Here is a 15,506-nt window from a genome sequence, read left to right on the forward strand (position 1 = left end):
TCTTCATTATTAATTTTAGTTACCTTTGTACTTAAAAGAGTGAGAGGAAAGGACTGAAGGGCTCTAATATTTATTGACAACCCTCTTACATCAAAGATATTATCTAAACCATTCCTCATTTATCTTCTTTTCTACAGGGATATTAATATCTCATATCTTCAAAGGATAATTTCATGTCCAGAGATGCTAACTCACCTGCCCAAGGTAGGAAACGGTAATTGTAAGGTTTGAGCCAAAAGAGCACTTGTGCTAGACTAGTCTTTGGAAGTCAGAAGGGGGATTGTGCTAACTGCTTACCCCTATAGATAATCTTCTCCTCAGAAATCCCTGCTTGTTGGAAGCTCAACAGAAAACTCTGCGAGGGGAAAGGAAATAACTTTTAACTACACTCTTATACCTTAATTCTAAAGTACATGAGTAATGCTTTGCACTTACGGAAGCTCTTTTATCTGAGTCTTTCAAGAGCTGAACAAAACCAGTTATTACCCATCCCTCTTCATGATTGGAAGGGAACATCTTAATCCCTAATTTGCTGGCAGGGAGACAGAAGCTGGCAGGGATGAAGTGACTTATTGAAGGTCGACACAGTCTTATGAAAAACTTCCCCAGAATAACTCTGAAGGCTCATGACAATAGAGCAATTGCCTTGTGCAATTAGCAGCATATTTCCCTGCCCTAACCACTCTATCCCACTCTTTCCCATGCTTGTGCTAAACTCCCCCTCTTCCTCTCCACCATAAGTGAGACTTCGTGCTTTTTATGTAAACGTACTTTGTCAAAAACGTAGATCTCTATAATTTCATCCACAGTTCCCTTCATCAACTCTTAAAGGCCTTAGTGCAGAAGTTCCCAAACGCTTTGAGTGGTGTGGAAAAGCCTCATTAAAGAACTCTCACCTCCTCATGGTTCATTTGGCCATATCAAAACTCTTGCAGAAATCAAGGACGAGTTTGGTGCTGTTCTTGGTGAAATCCCCAAGGAGATGTGTGGATTACAAGCCAAAAACTGAGGGTGTGATGAACTGTGCTTGAGCTGTTTTGCTCCACAGCTTTGCTCCACACAAACCCTGCTGTGATGGACACATGGTGGTGACCCTCAATGAGCCATACCTTTTTACATCTCACTTTGAGTGCTGAGATATGCAAAGGTGATGGGATGAGATGTCACACCCATGTGGATGCTATGTTCTGTAAGATCATGCCTTAGGAGACCAGAGAGCCTCTCCTTTGCTGGCTTTGGGAAAGGGAGCTGCTATATGACAAGAGAGTCTGTGAGAGGCCCGCGTGGAAAGGGACCACAGGCGGCTTCCAGGAGCTGAGTGGCCTCAGGTTGGCAGCCAGCAGGAGGGATCTCACTTGTTCAATCACAAGGAATTGGATTCTGCCAACAACCGAGTGAGCTTAGAAGAGGACCTCAGGCTCCAGAAAGAAATGCAGCCCAACTTATACCTTGGTTGTGGCCCCGTGAGACTCCAATCTCAGGTCCCAACTAAGTTGTTTCTGCACCACTGACTCTTGAAACTGTGAAATAAGGAATGGATTTTTTTGAGCCTCTAAGTATGTGGCACATTGTTAGAAGGCAATAGAAAACTAATACAGACATCTTTATTTTTTAGGTACAAAAGGTAGTAACAACATTTTTAGGTAAAAAGGACATTAACAAGTATTAAAGTGATGCCTTACTGACATATCTGATTCTAACAGATACATTGACCTATTATAATTTGAAGCAATGGAAGAAAAGGAAACAGGGAAAGATTGGAAAGAGGAAGGAGCCAGGTGACTGAAGCCTTGAGGTCTAACTACTTGTATCTATCTATCATCTTGTACTTTAAAAATGGGAAGAATAGGCTATAAATTATTAATGAATGAAAGGAAATGCCAGAGAGACATCCCCATATATTAAAACTTAATGCACCTGTAGACCATTTACAACCACCTAAAATTGAACTAAAGTTATACTTGATTTTGAAAGAGAGCAGCAAAACAAGGTTATGAACCATGGATACAGATACTTGTATGACCTCCTAGGTCGGTGGTTCTCAAATGTGGCTTTCTGTTCACTGTCTCTTATAACATGAAATTTCTTAAAAATTAAGGAGTTGAGAATATTTTTAAAGGATTCCTGAGTATCACCCCAGACTTAATTGAATTGAAATCATCAGAGGTGAGACCTGTTATACCTACAAACCCTATTACACACACACACACACACACACACACACACTCCACTCACCAAGGACCTCATGAGGTTCCAATGTAGCCAGTCTAGTCATTGGTATTTGACATTAGAGAACTCAGCACAATTAGGTAGATTCCTTTTGTGATAGAAGTACCTTATAATCTTATATAGTTATTTCAATGTTTCTCAATTGTGGCTGCACACTAAAATTACCTGAAGAGCTTTATAAGTCCTAATGCTTAAGCCTTTTTTTTCCAGAGCAATTACATCAGAATCACCAAGCACAGTACCCACTATTTTTAACTTTGAAAGCTCCCCAGTTGATTCCAACGCGCATTTAAGTTTGAGACTGCTGATCCGTGGATAATACTTTATATCTTTCTGCATCTTTTCTAATATATAATTATGTAGTCCAATACCCAAAACACTGCCTTGGAGGTATGTAGGCCAACCATGACTGCCCCACTTTAATGGAACACACAACTGAAGTTGACCATGCAGGGCCATACAAGAACAACTCCTTTTTGTTGGGCTTCATGTTTATCATATTTATGTCTAAGAGAATGCAATGTAGTCATCATTATCCCAATTTATAGACAAATAGGCACAGATCTGAGTCAGAAGAAGCTTCCCAAACAAGTAAGATATGACCCAAGTGACACTGTATACGTGTAGGACGTTTATGATGTGTGTGCTACACTAGCGGCTCTCAAAGTGCGGCTCCCAGACCAGCGGAGTCAGCATCATCTGGGAACCTAAAAGAAATGCAGATTCTGTGACTTAATCCCATACTACTGGGTCATAATCTTTGGGGATGGGGCTCAGCAATCTGCATCTTAACTAACCTTTCAGGTGACTGTTAGGCTCACTAGTCGTGGAGAAACACCGCCCTGTATTCTTCTCCATCCCTATCAGCCACCCATTTGGAGAGACCCAGCCCAGCAGACGGTAAGAGAAATAAAAATGTGTGGGTGACTCAGTAAGACAGGGTGAGGGGAGGGGATTTTCTCTCACTATCTTCCCTTTCTCACATTCTCTGCTGGGTACAATGAACACCATCTGGGTGACAGACCAGGTACCCAAAAACATTGGTACTCCTGTAATACTTTGAAATAAAGAAAGAAGGAAAGAAAACGAGGGGGAATGCCCTAAGAGCTATCGCATGGGAAAATACGGGGAGTGTGCTGGTAATCTTCACTTGCAGGGGTTGGCTGGCCATGTTGCACCACTTTCATACAAGTGTGACTATTTTAAGATGTTGATGACTGGTTTATCCTTTTAATCAAAATATGGAGAGTTTTAAAAGGTTTCATTAAAAATGAATATCCCAACTGTTTCCAGGGAAATGCTTTTTGATCTTAAGGGCTTTGAGATAATTGGTGTTCAGGAAACCAAGGGCAGTTGGTTTGCTTTCTCTGACAGAGGCTGGGGCGGACCGCTGCCATCCAGAAAACATGCGTGCTGTGCTGCTGACCTGCTTTCATGTCTCTCTTGCTATGCTTCCGGGCACATTTATTGAAGCTGTACATTTGACTAGGGGGAAATCAAAATTAAAAGGCCACTCTTGTTTGATTTATCAGAGATGTCGATTAATATTTTCTCAGCAAACTGTGAAGTCCTTTCTATTAAAGAAGTATATAAAATAGGCTTTGGGCACATTCAGGTCTGATGGAAATTTATCACATGGGGCTGGGTGAGGCAGGAGATAAACAGAAGGCAGTAAGGAGAGAGAAGAAAAAATATATAGGGAGACAGGAGGAAGGGGAAGAGCTGAAAGAAAGGATTCAAGCATCGACAAAGGGAAAAGACAAAAGCGGTAAAGAAAGAAGGATAGAAAGGAGGAGTGAATAAATAATAAGTGGGGTAATAAGGGAAGGAAAAAAGAGACAGAAAAGAGGGTGGGAAAAGAGGGGAAGGGTAGAAATGAAAGACGAGAGGACACGTAGGCAAAGGAGAAAAACAAAACAAAAGTAAGCAATGAATTCAGACTTGGGAGCCTGGCAATTTATTGTGAAGTGCCACTTGTATAAGACACACTGCAGAGATGCTAGCTCCAAAGGTTAATGATGGCAGTAATCATGGTTCCAATTTGCAATAAATGGGATGAAAGGCAGCCCAACCCCAAATGGAGAGACCCTACAGTGAAGGCAGTAGAATAATAACATAGCAGCAGTCGAGGAACACAGGGATGCTGGGAGGTTGGATTAAGTTCTCCTGTATGTAACACCATTTTGTATTTGATGCATGATCCAATGTTAACAAGGAAAAAATGTTTGCCTATTAATGGATCTCTGAATTACAGCAAGGAAGTTTAGATGTTCATGTGAACACATTTGAAGTTTTATTCTGTGATTAACCTCTTCTTAGCACTGACTTTTGGCCAAGGCTTGGTCTCCTACACCTCCTTTCCTTCCAGTCCTTTCTGCCCAGTGGTTTTCTACTGCCAGGCATCAGTGCAGCTGTTTCATTGTAAAAACTCACTCTCTCTGAAGCCTGGAACCATTGTAGAATGAGCATAACAATTTTCTAAGCTAGTTGTCAAAGTTCTTTTTTCTGTATGCATGTTTATATCTGTGTATTCTCCTGATAGATTACCCATCAAGATTCCTTTTAATCAGAGGCCTGTGTGTGTGGTGAGCACCCCATTTCCATCAGAACCTCCCTCGAACTCCCTGGTCTACCACCACAAAGGCCTACATGTTTGCAGAAGACTATGTCTTTGAGAAGAAAGGAAGGTACTCTGCATAATAGGGGGAGAAAAATTTAGAAAGCCCAGAGCAAGGAGTGGGGTGAGGAGAAGAAATGGGAGAGAGACCCAACTCAGTCACAGAGATGACAGGAGCTTGTGTGCATTATGTATGATGAAATCCTATAAATATATTCTGCAGAGTCAACTAGAGTTACAAATTCTCTGAGTAAATTTTTTGCTTTGGATTTCAAAGAAGAGGCATGGTCTGCATGAGGTTGGACAAAGGCGGCAGTTGAGATAGTCAGATTTGAAGAGGCCAAATTTAGCAGAAATCTTTAGACACTGCATGCCAGTGTCTTCTGCAGTGTCTTCATAGACTTCTGCATGCCATGGAATTGGGGCTCTTAGTGGGTGAGTTTGGGAAGAGATCAAAGTAATTTAATTTGGATCTCCAGGGGCACCTATAGCTACTTTGCTTTCCATATGTATGAGAACATAATATACATTGGGGCACATACGCCAATTGATATACAAACATTACTTTTAAGGATGAATTGTTTTTAAATAGATTCATGAGTGCAAGTCTTCTCTCCCTATTTAGACTATGAGCTCCTTGAGGACAGAAGTGATCTTCTCTGGCTTTTGAATAACCTGTAGCATCTAGCTTACTACTAAGTTCATACCGCATTGAGTAAGAGAGTGTGTCTTACAGACTGCCTGCATCCACTCACTCTCTCTCACCCTCACCTTTGGTATGCATGGGCTGTCATTACTTTTGAAGATGATTCTCCAAGGAGGGAGGGCCATGTGTGTACTTGATCACAGAGAACCAGACACAAAGCTGAACACACAGACTCTTATGGTTTAGAGTCACTGGCAGCATGGGCCTTTACAGACTACAAAACTTATAGTCATTTTTCTCCAATGCAGGCAAAGGTTTCTTTATGGGGCCCCATCTATGTTCAAGATTCAAGTCAAGCACCAGACTATAGTTAAAAAAATCAGGAAATAATCAGAGCTTATTGAAATGATGTCATTATATAGCTAAGTAAGAAAAAAAATCCCAACTAAGAACTGACTTGAATAAACCTTTTTCATTACCCATCCTTGATGGTGACTACACTGTACCAGAATTGGTGTGCCAAAGTGAATCAAAGTCCAAATGGATATCAACTGTGTTCATATCTAGGGAGGATCAGCATGAAATGCACAGATGATGGGACTCTCGCAGAAGGGTATATCTTCCCTCTTTCCCTCTCATTTCTCAATGCTCCTTTGGAATTGTGTGAAGGTAAAGTCAAAAAGAAAGTTCTTACATTCTTAAATCCTCTGTAGAGAATCTGAAGCTCTTTCTTGGTGAATTTGCTCTGGGCTTCCAGAAGCTCCAGGGCCTCAGGCCGATGCCTGACGGTGGCCATCTCCAGCTCATCTTCCACGCTGTCTGTGGAGGAAACCAGAAAAGGGTCTTAAGGTGGGTCACCGCTCACCAATGCTACACACACCAACACAGGAAAATGGAATAAAACATTGCTAGATACACATGATTTGTACACAGAGGAAAAAATCCTCATAATGCCAGTAATGATCCTTACATTTCCCAAATTTAACAGTTTTAAGCTAAAATACTTCTACATATTTATTTTGCACATTCTACTCATTAATATAAACATTGCAATCCCAGTAGCATTTTTACAGTACAGGTTGAAACATGTAAAAAAAATCACCAGCAATCCAATCTCAGATTTGTGTGTATCTACTAAATACTAGTTATAAAAATGGAATTGTTGCTTAATAACAATTGGTATCACCCTATGTATCATGCAACTACCAGACGGAACTCTGCTATACTGCTCAAGGATTCCATTGAAATCAAAGTATTTTGCCTGGGGCTACAAATAAAATGCTCAGATCAGGTGCTGACATGGGTAGAAGAACCAGCAGACAGTCCAATGGGCACAAACCTAGTTTCATGGGTGCACACTGGATGGATGCAGGGGGGTGGGGGAGCTATGGAATCTTCTGTTTAGGCCCCATTTTGTAGCCAATAGAGCCCATAGCTATAGATAAGCTTTAAAATATTGTGCTTTGCTTTGTGAATTCTATTTAAATAGTAATTTCTCAAGGACACTTTATGCAAAAAGAATTATATGTTTGGGAAATCCTTAAACTTCAACATACTTTTGGAACAAAACATTGAAATATTAATACATAGATTTCAGAGGGTCTGCAACAAAAAATCCTGTTTAACTTTGTGTATTTTGCTTAACCCAATTGACTCCAAAGGTATTTGTTAATAGAACCTTTTCTTTCCCCAGGTAACATCTGTTAATATCTTCACATTTGCTCTGAGATCATGTAGCACAACTTTAGAAGTGTTAGGGATATGTTAGGGTCTGGGTGCTTATATCTCAGAGGGTTGTATCCTTTAGCCCAGCTTCTTTGTAGTGGGGTCAGGTAGAGGTCTAAGAGAATTTTCATTGCTGTGTAAACCAGTCTACACCTCAGATGAGGAACTCAGGCGGAACAAAAGCATCCAGGCTCAGTATGAAGCTGTGGCCTTCCCCTTTATTAATATGGCCTTCCCCTTTATTAATATATCCCATCTCTTGCCTACAGATTCTAGACTCAGAGTGGAAAGTCTAAGGAAAATAGTCACTTCTCAGATTTTCTGGTCCTAGAGCCACCAGGACCTTCAATCCCTTGTCCCAAGGGTCAGTTATAAATGTAGTCATTTTTGCCAAAGTCAAACCATTTTTGACACAAATAGTGCTACCTCTTGCTAACACCTGCACCTAGGTACTTTCCTGGCTCACTGAGAGCATTAAGGGGCCAGAGATCTCACTTAGCAAGGAAAAGAAGGGCAGTGGATCCTTGATCTTGACACATCCTACTGGCTACCATCAAGGAGTTTACAAAAAGCCAATAACACTGATGAAACAAACACTTAGAATGGCTGTATAAAAGCAAACATTTGTTTTGTACTTTTCACATTATAATAATTTATTTAAAAACACTGACATGGAAAAGCTTCAGAATAGTGATGGATGAATAAGAAATAATAGAGAAAGACACAAAGAGATGGGAAAGCCAAGAATAACTCAGCTAACAAGAATAAAATTGATGAAAAAGTAAGTAAACATGCACCTAACATATGTGGGAAGAACTAAAAAGTAGATGGAAAAAGGCCAACTAGACATTAAGAAATTGATCTCAGGCTGGGCTTTAGAGGGAAAATATAAAAAGCCAAAATGGGGCTCCTTCAATTTTCTCCTTCTTCATTTGAACAAGTAGGCTGATTCTAGTCGATGGGTCCTGAGATACAGAGAGGATGAAGGAAAATGTAGCTCCTTAGATATTGCTGTTGATGAGATGATATGAACAATGTTATATTATTGTATTTGCCAATGTAGAAATAAATGCCATGCAACAGAGCTAATGTAAGTAGATAACATCAGACAGAACAACTCCGCTTTCTTGACAAATGTCTGATGTAAGCTTCTTTGGAATCATTTACAGTATAATTTCTTCAACCCAAAATGTTCTTTCCTTTTCTACCTGTTAAAAGTTATATATCTTTCATGACCCTATTTAAATATTAGAGCCTCCTCTCTGAAGCCTTTCTGGATTGTCCAACTATGTAGAACAGATGACTTCCTGGTCAGAGTTTCTACACCCTACATCTTATACAGCAAGCATAACAAAACCTTATGATGGGTTCATGTTTGTCTTCTCCATTGTGAATTCCTTGAAGACAGGATCAATGTCTTACATATCTGTATATCTTCTGGCCCTAACATGGAGTCTGCTACACCACAGTCGCTCAAGAATGATTTGGCTAAAAAATGATGTTGCTGCTCAAGTTTCCATTCCTCTGGGGCCCCTTGAACTTCAGCTGACCTCTAGGGAAATATTTTTCAAACTGAAGTTTGCAGGTTGTTGGTGGACCTTAAATGTCTTCTTCAGAATCACTGTGTTCTCTCTTCAGTGTTCCGAGAAACACAGCATAGGCACAAGTAGAGAGAATTGTAATTAGATTTTCTGAGCAGTCTTTCAATCATAGCGTAACCTTGTCTAGACCTAGTGACTCTTCTGCCGGAAAGAAACAAAACAGCGCATTAACCTCTCGGCCTTCATACTGCGCAGCAGTCTGAGCCACACTACCCACAGATTTCTTCCGCCGCAGACGCCAAGTCTGAACAAAAGGCACGGGGCTGGAGGATCAGTGTAATTGAATTAAGTATGTGTGTGATAGGAGGATGATCATCACATGCAATATTCAAAAAGTACCACACTTGAAGTGTCTGCCTGCGGGCTCTCTTGTTTTTCCAGCTGTCTGGTACCTTACTTCTTAATGACTCCTACCTGCCAAAGGGCTGTTTCTATTTCTAGGAGGCTGACAGGCTCTAAAAACATACCTGAAGTCATCAGCAATCACCAGCATATGATAAACTTAAAAAGCATCACCACCAAACCCAATCAACTCTGATTCCTGGAGGCAAACTCTGTGGGGAGCACAGCGTGACTCCACACAGGACTCTGAATTCATGTTCTGACTCAGCCGCCTTTCAAGAGCATGCATCTTAGGGAATTTCAATACAGTACCCAACATTTACTGAGCTCCTGCTATACTCCAGGAGAATGGGCTAGGTGTCGTATTGGCATTATTCTAAGGATCACAATAACCCACACCAGGAAGTATAATTGTCCATTTTTCACATACATGCAGACAATCTTACAAAAGTGAAGAAATGCATGGCCAGATGTCACATGGAAAAAAAGATGGAGACAGGATTTACACCCAAGTGTTTGACACCACAGCTTATGTTCTTTCCACATTATCACACTCTCTCTTTCAAAGTCATTAGAAATAATAATGGTAAAAATAATGACCACCTCTCATCTCTCCTATACTGTCAAACTTCTCTGAAAAGGTGACTATATCCATGGGGTGCATGCCCAACATCTTGCTTTTCCCTTAATCTACTGCAGTCTGACTGCTGGTTCTTTGTGTCCCCCCCAAATTCATACGTTGAAGGCCTAACTCTCAATATGACTGTATTTGGAACTAGGGCATTAAGGAAGTAGTTATGGTTGAATGAGGTCATAAAAACAGGATTGAGTAGGACATGTGTCCTTATGAGAAAAGGAAGACACACCAGGGATGTGGGCTCACAGAGGAAAGGCCAAGGATACAAGAAGACAGTATCCTGCTGGTGCCTTGACCTTGGACTTCCAGCCTTTAGAACTGGATAAAATAATTTCTGTAGGTTGAGCCACCTAGTCTGTGGTATTTTGTTTTAGCAATCCTAGTAAACTAATCCATCCACCTATATTCCAATGGCATACAATACTAATAAAAGCAGGTCTTGTTCACAGAGTTTGTCCAGTGAGTTCTGGACAGTTTGCTAGCTAATTATATCAATTAATTTTCATAACACCCATCAAGAGAGGGATTATCATCCCCTTTTTATAGATGAGGAAACTGAGGCTTGGAGAGTCTAAGTAACTTGGCTTAAACTAATTCACCCAACATCAAATGGCTAATTACTGATGGATCAGAGAGATATCTTCAGCACCCCAAAATCTAGGTTTTGAAGCATTATGCTGAGATTGTTGTTAAATTTTGGAGGGTGATGACCAAGTCTGTTAATGCCACCCCTGGAGCAGGAGCTGTTGTATCCCCTCCTCTTCCACTTCTCACTGTAACCAATAAAGACCATTCCTTCTGTTTAAAAAATTGTTAATAAAAACCACCAGCCTATAGAGAACTTTTGCTCTAAGCCTGGTTGTATTTTATCTCATTCCAATACTGACAGAAGTTCAGTGAGATAGCTATTGTTGCCTGGATTTTACAAGGTGTAAACTGGGAAATGCAGAACTTCAATAACTTATTCAAGGTCACACAGCTACTAAGTGACAGAGCTGGGATTTGATCCCTGGCTTTTTGACACCAAAGGTCCTGAGCTTAGTCAATATGCTATTTTGAGAGATGGTAACAGTTACAGTTTTTGATTCAAAATCCTAGGGGATAAAACATTTTAAACCACAAGCCACTTGGCTACTGAACCTCCAATGCCTCAATTTCCTTCCAGCGGAATCGTCCCCTGGGCATTTTGATATTGCCAAAATGGCGGACACAGCTGTGCTGTTAAAGAAATGGGTGGTAGAATAAGGTACAAAAGTGATGGGATCTCAGAGCTGGGAAGAACATAGAAAGTAGTTTTTTATTCCTGCATTTTACCACTGGGAAATTTAGATTCGGGAAGGCTGAGTGGTTTGTCTGGGACAAAAACCAGAAGCTCCTGAACAGTCTCCAGGTTCTGCCACAGTGTCATAATAGCTCAGGCATCTCGCTGAGGAGCTAATTCAAATGCTGCATTTGCATCCTGAGGTAAGCTAAATACAAATAGCATTTTAATTCATGTATCTTCTAACAGGTTTAATTTTAATCTGACAACAAATTCCCAAACCCAGACACTTTTGAGCTCCCTGGCTGTCTCTCTTTGTTCTTTGTTCCTTAGATTTAAGTCTCTGAGGGCCAACATTGTCCTATGTCTGAGTCAACAGTCCCCTCAGGCCATGACACAATTGGGCTAGAAATTGGAATTCAAATCATTTGGGGAAAACAGAATGAATTTTAAAAATAGGCATCTTTCTCCCCTTTCTCACAACTTCTCTTAAAATACATAGAGGCTATTACAACTCAACTCATAATTATGCAAATTTGACTCCATCTGAGATCAAACCCAACTCCAGAATATTACTACAGAACATCGTCCTTTACAAACAGATATGAGTGTGAGTCCTGCCTTCTGAAGACATGTGTTCGTAAATAAGGCTTCTAATGCAGAAATCAAATCATTTTATGAAGAATCATGTCACTCTTGTGAGGAAACTGATTCAGAACTCAAGCCATACACAGAGAGTTGAGTCCTTATCCATTGTAGCACAGGTCCTGCCAGACTGGTCCAGTAGCATACGATTTGGCACTCTAAAAGTGCCCAATAAAAGAATGTGAAATAATTCCTGGATACAGCTGGAACCCATTCTACTAAGTGAAGTATCTCAAGAATGGAAAAACCAGCACCACATGTACTCACCAGCAAATTGGTATTAACGGATCAACATCTAAGTGGACCTATAGGAGTAACATTTATCGGGTGTTGGGAGGGTGGAAGGGGAGAGGAAGGGATGGGTATGTATATACAACCACAACGAGTAAGATGTGCAACGTTTGGGGGATGGACACACTTGAAGCTCTTACTTGAGGGGGGAGGGGGGCATGGGTAATATAGGTAACCTTAACACTTGTACCCCAATAATACGCTAAAATAAAAAAAAAAGAATGTGAAATAAAAGAATAACCACTTGAAGCATTCCAAAGATAGTGGGCATATCTACAGGAAGTCCCATTTCTAAACATAATATGACCCTTCTTTAAAAATAAATGTGCCCAGGAAGGACACCCAAGAAGCTAATAGAGTGGTTGCTTCTAAGGAGAGGAACTGGATAGCTGGGGTGACAGGGGCAAAAGGGGACTTCATCAGTGTCACTAAGTCCTTTTTATGTATCCTTTGACTTTTGAACCATGTGACTGTATGGGCTTCTAAAAATAAATTTCTAAAGATTTAAATTAAATAAATAAATGTGCCCATTTTTCATTATAAAAAGATCATAAGTACCTATACTTTTAAAATTCAATTTGAGCTGAAATTGATTTATCTAGACAAAGCTTCAGCCTGACTTATACTGCTTTATCTCATTTATAAAAATACCCTTTGAGTCTTTACCCCTAATGCTTACCTTTGATTACATTGGTCTAATAGTGACTTGATCAGTATGGCAATAGCATCATGATGAAGTTGATTTCTTTCTAATGATATGTTACATATTATTAAATATTTAGTAGCATGGTCCAGCGGCAGGTATTGGAGGAGGGTTTCCAATGCTGGAAGATTCTCGACCATAGCATTGGAAACTACACCGAGAACCTTTGGAATAAAGAGGTGATTAATGTTCAAGTCTGACACATCAGGACAAAGATAAAGCTACCTGGAGGAAGTTTTCCAAAGCTATTTTTCATGGCACTGATATAATTTCTTTCCTCCCTTCCTTTTCCTTTCTACTTGAAAAACTTGCAGGCAGGTGGACAGGATGCTCAGATACTCAGCATTCCATTCCTAAGTTCCACTGCTCACAATGCCCAAGGAGGTTGGCATGATAATCAGTTGAGAAAACAGTTTCAAGGGTGTAGGAATTTGCTCATTCAGAGAGCTGCAGAGCTGAGGAATGAGGTGGGGGAGGGAGTCAGGATCTGCCCCAAACCTCTCTTTCCTCTTCCTCTTTCTCTTCCTCTTCCATCATGTGACTTCCCTGGATGGAGAGTTCAAACCTAGGCCAGGCCCTGTAAGCAACTCTTTAAACTTGAATTAAATGCTTTTTCTCAAGGCCTGGGACTCCCTTGATTTTCTGTCTTCCCAACTATTCACCCATCCACCCACCAAGAGCTATTTTAAGGTGCACATGGAGAGCATATGAACAATTAATTCCAAGCTGGTCACATGCAGCCTGCGAGTAGAAAGCAATCCATCCATCTGAAACACTGCAGGAATCCCAGACCATCCCAAACAATTGGAACACTAATGTTTTAGTTAGTATAACTTGTGTTTTTGCAACCCTGACCCTGAAAGTATGTTAGGACCTCCCCCCCCAAAAAAAAAACCCTCTTATAGTTGGTATTTTATCCTGTTTAATATTCATATGTCACATTGAAAATGAAAAGTAGTTTGAAAATGGCCAATTATTTTGAACACCTTCTATTACAGGTGGTTGTTGGCAATGCCATTGCAATTTCCATTCCACAAGAACTTGAATTGCTTTGCAATTTCATGATTGAATTCAATCACTTACAAAATATAACAACCTAGAGATGAACTGCTGGAGCTATTTCTCACAGCCCTTATGAATGGATTGCCTCTACCTTATTTATAAACATAAATAACACTTCAACAAGGTTAGATTTTAAAAAATAATCACCTAATTGAAGTGCTTATTATCAGCATTAATCCATCTTATTAGTATAGCAAGTCATGAATGGCCCCTTACAATAGAAGCTATTATGTTTTAGGCAGTAGGGTCTTAATTTATTTTTGGCAAATGAGAAAAATAAAAATTATGTTGCCAATCATAATACACAAAGAGAAAATCCACAATGGAAATGCTGGTGGGGGGGGGGGAGTGGGGGAGAGAGGTGGAGAGAAGGAAACAAAAGAATGTGATTGAATTTATATAGAAAGACACACCAAAAAAGATTGATATTCTAGTCAGGAAAGGCAAAACATGAGAGGGATTATGATCAAAGACAAAAATTTTCTACAGTATTGAAACATGGAGAGAGATGAAGAAAGATAGCTCAGATGAGTTCACTAAATTAAAAATGCCCTAAGAAAGGAGTTTCTCTTGAACTTTGATAGATTTCCTCCTTTTGTCCTAAAAATCTAATATTAAGAACTACTTTTCATAGCATTTTCTCTGTGGAAGCACTTTACATATATTACCTCATAAAAATCTCCATCAGTATAATATGAATGCTATATTCCTGAAGTCCCTAGCACAGAGAGTTTAAGTAATTTGCCCAGGGTCACACAGTAATAGACACAGTAACTCTGGGAGTTCTTGTTCCAGGATTCATGTAATTAACTATTCTGCTATTCTGCCTTCCCTAGAACAGGAGAGAGAAATAATGATGTCCCATTTATCTAGAAATCACACACTCAAATAAAAAACAGAAAATTAGTAGCAAAAGACCTCCAAGCAGAAAATAGAGTTACGTTAGAATTGAAAGTGGCCTTGAATCCAGTCCCTTAACTTTGTAAATTTGTATCCAAATACAGATCCTTAGCTTCAGTGGCAGAACTGGGCCTAAACCCTGATCTCCTTGAATACTAGTCAAAGTGCTACAGCACTTTGCCAATGCCCGTCACAATGTCCTTTATCAATAAGAGTGACCTCATCACTGCAAACTAGTTCAACCTCTGTAGAAAGCAATATGGAGATACCTCAAAGTGATACAAGTAGATCTACCATTTGATCCAGCAATTCCACTACTGGGCATCTACCCAAAAGATCAAAAGTCACTTTATGAAAAAGACACCTGCACTCGAATGTTTATAGCAGCACAATTCACAATTGCAAAGCTGTGGAAACAACCCAAGTGCCCATCAATTCATGAGTGGATTAATAAAATGTGGTATATGTATACCATGGAGTACTACTCATCTTTAAAAAACCATGGTGATAGAGCTGGAACCCATTCTACTAAGTGAAGTATCTCAAGAATGGAAAAACCAGCACCATATGTACTAACCAGCAAACTGGTATTAACGGATCAACACCGAAGTGGACATATAGGAATAACATTTATTGAGTGTCGGGAGGGTGGGAGGGGGGAGGAGGGGATGGGTATACACAACCACAACGAGTAAGATGTGCAACGTTTGGGGGATGGACATGCCTGAAAGCTCTTACTCGAGGGGGGAGGGGGGCATGGGCAATATATGTAACCTTAACATTTGTACCCCCATAATAGGCTAAAATAAAAAGAAATGAGTGACCCTATCACTACTGTATCCCTGGT

The 15,506-nt window shown here is 40.1% G+C and overlaps 1 protein-coding gene across 3 annotated transcripts in view; it reads right to left on the minus strand.

The window, feature by feature from the left end:
- KCNIP4 (potassium voltage-gated channel interacting protein 4) overlaps positions 1–15,506 on the minus strand; it is a 1,096,218-nt gene that overhangs the window by 91,820 nt on the left and 988,892 nt on the right. For all 3 annotated transcript variants that reach the window (XM_012737679.3, XM_012737681.2, XM_076001140.1), the window contains one exon: positions 6,187–6,311. In XM_012737679.3, the coding sequence (XP_012593133.1) occupies positions 6,187–6,311 (125 nt within the window). The remainder of the gene's footprint in view (positions 1–6,186; positions 6,312–15,506) is intronic.

Source organism: Microcebus murinus, chromosome 3 (genome assembly GCF_040939455.1).
Source record: "Microcebus murinus isolate Inina chromosome 3, M.murinus_Inina_mat1.0, whole genome shotgun sequence".
NCBI classification, from domain to species: Eukaryota; Metazoa; Chordata; class Mammalia; order Primates; family Cheirogaleidae; genus Microcebus; species Microcebus murinus.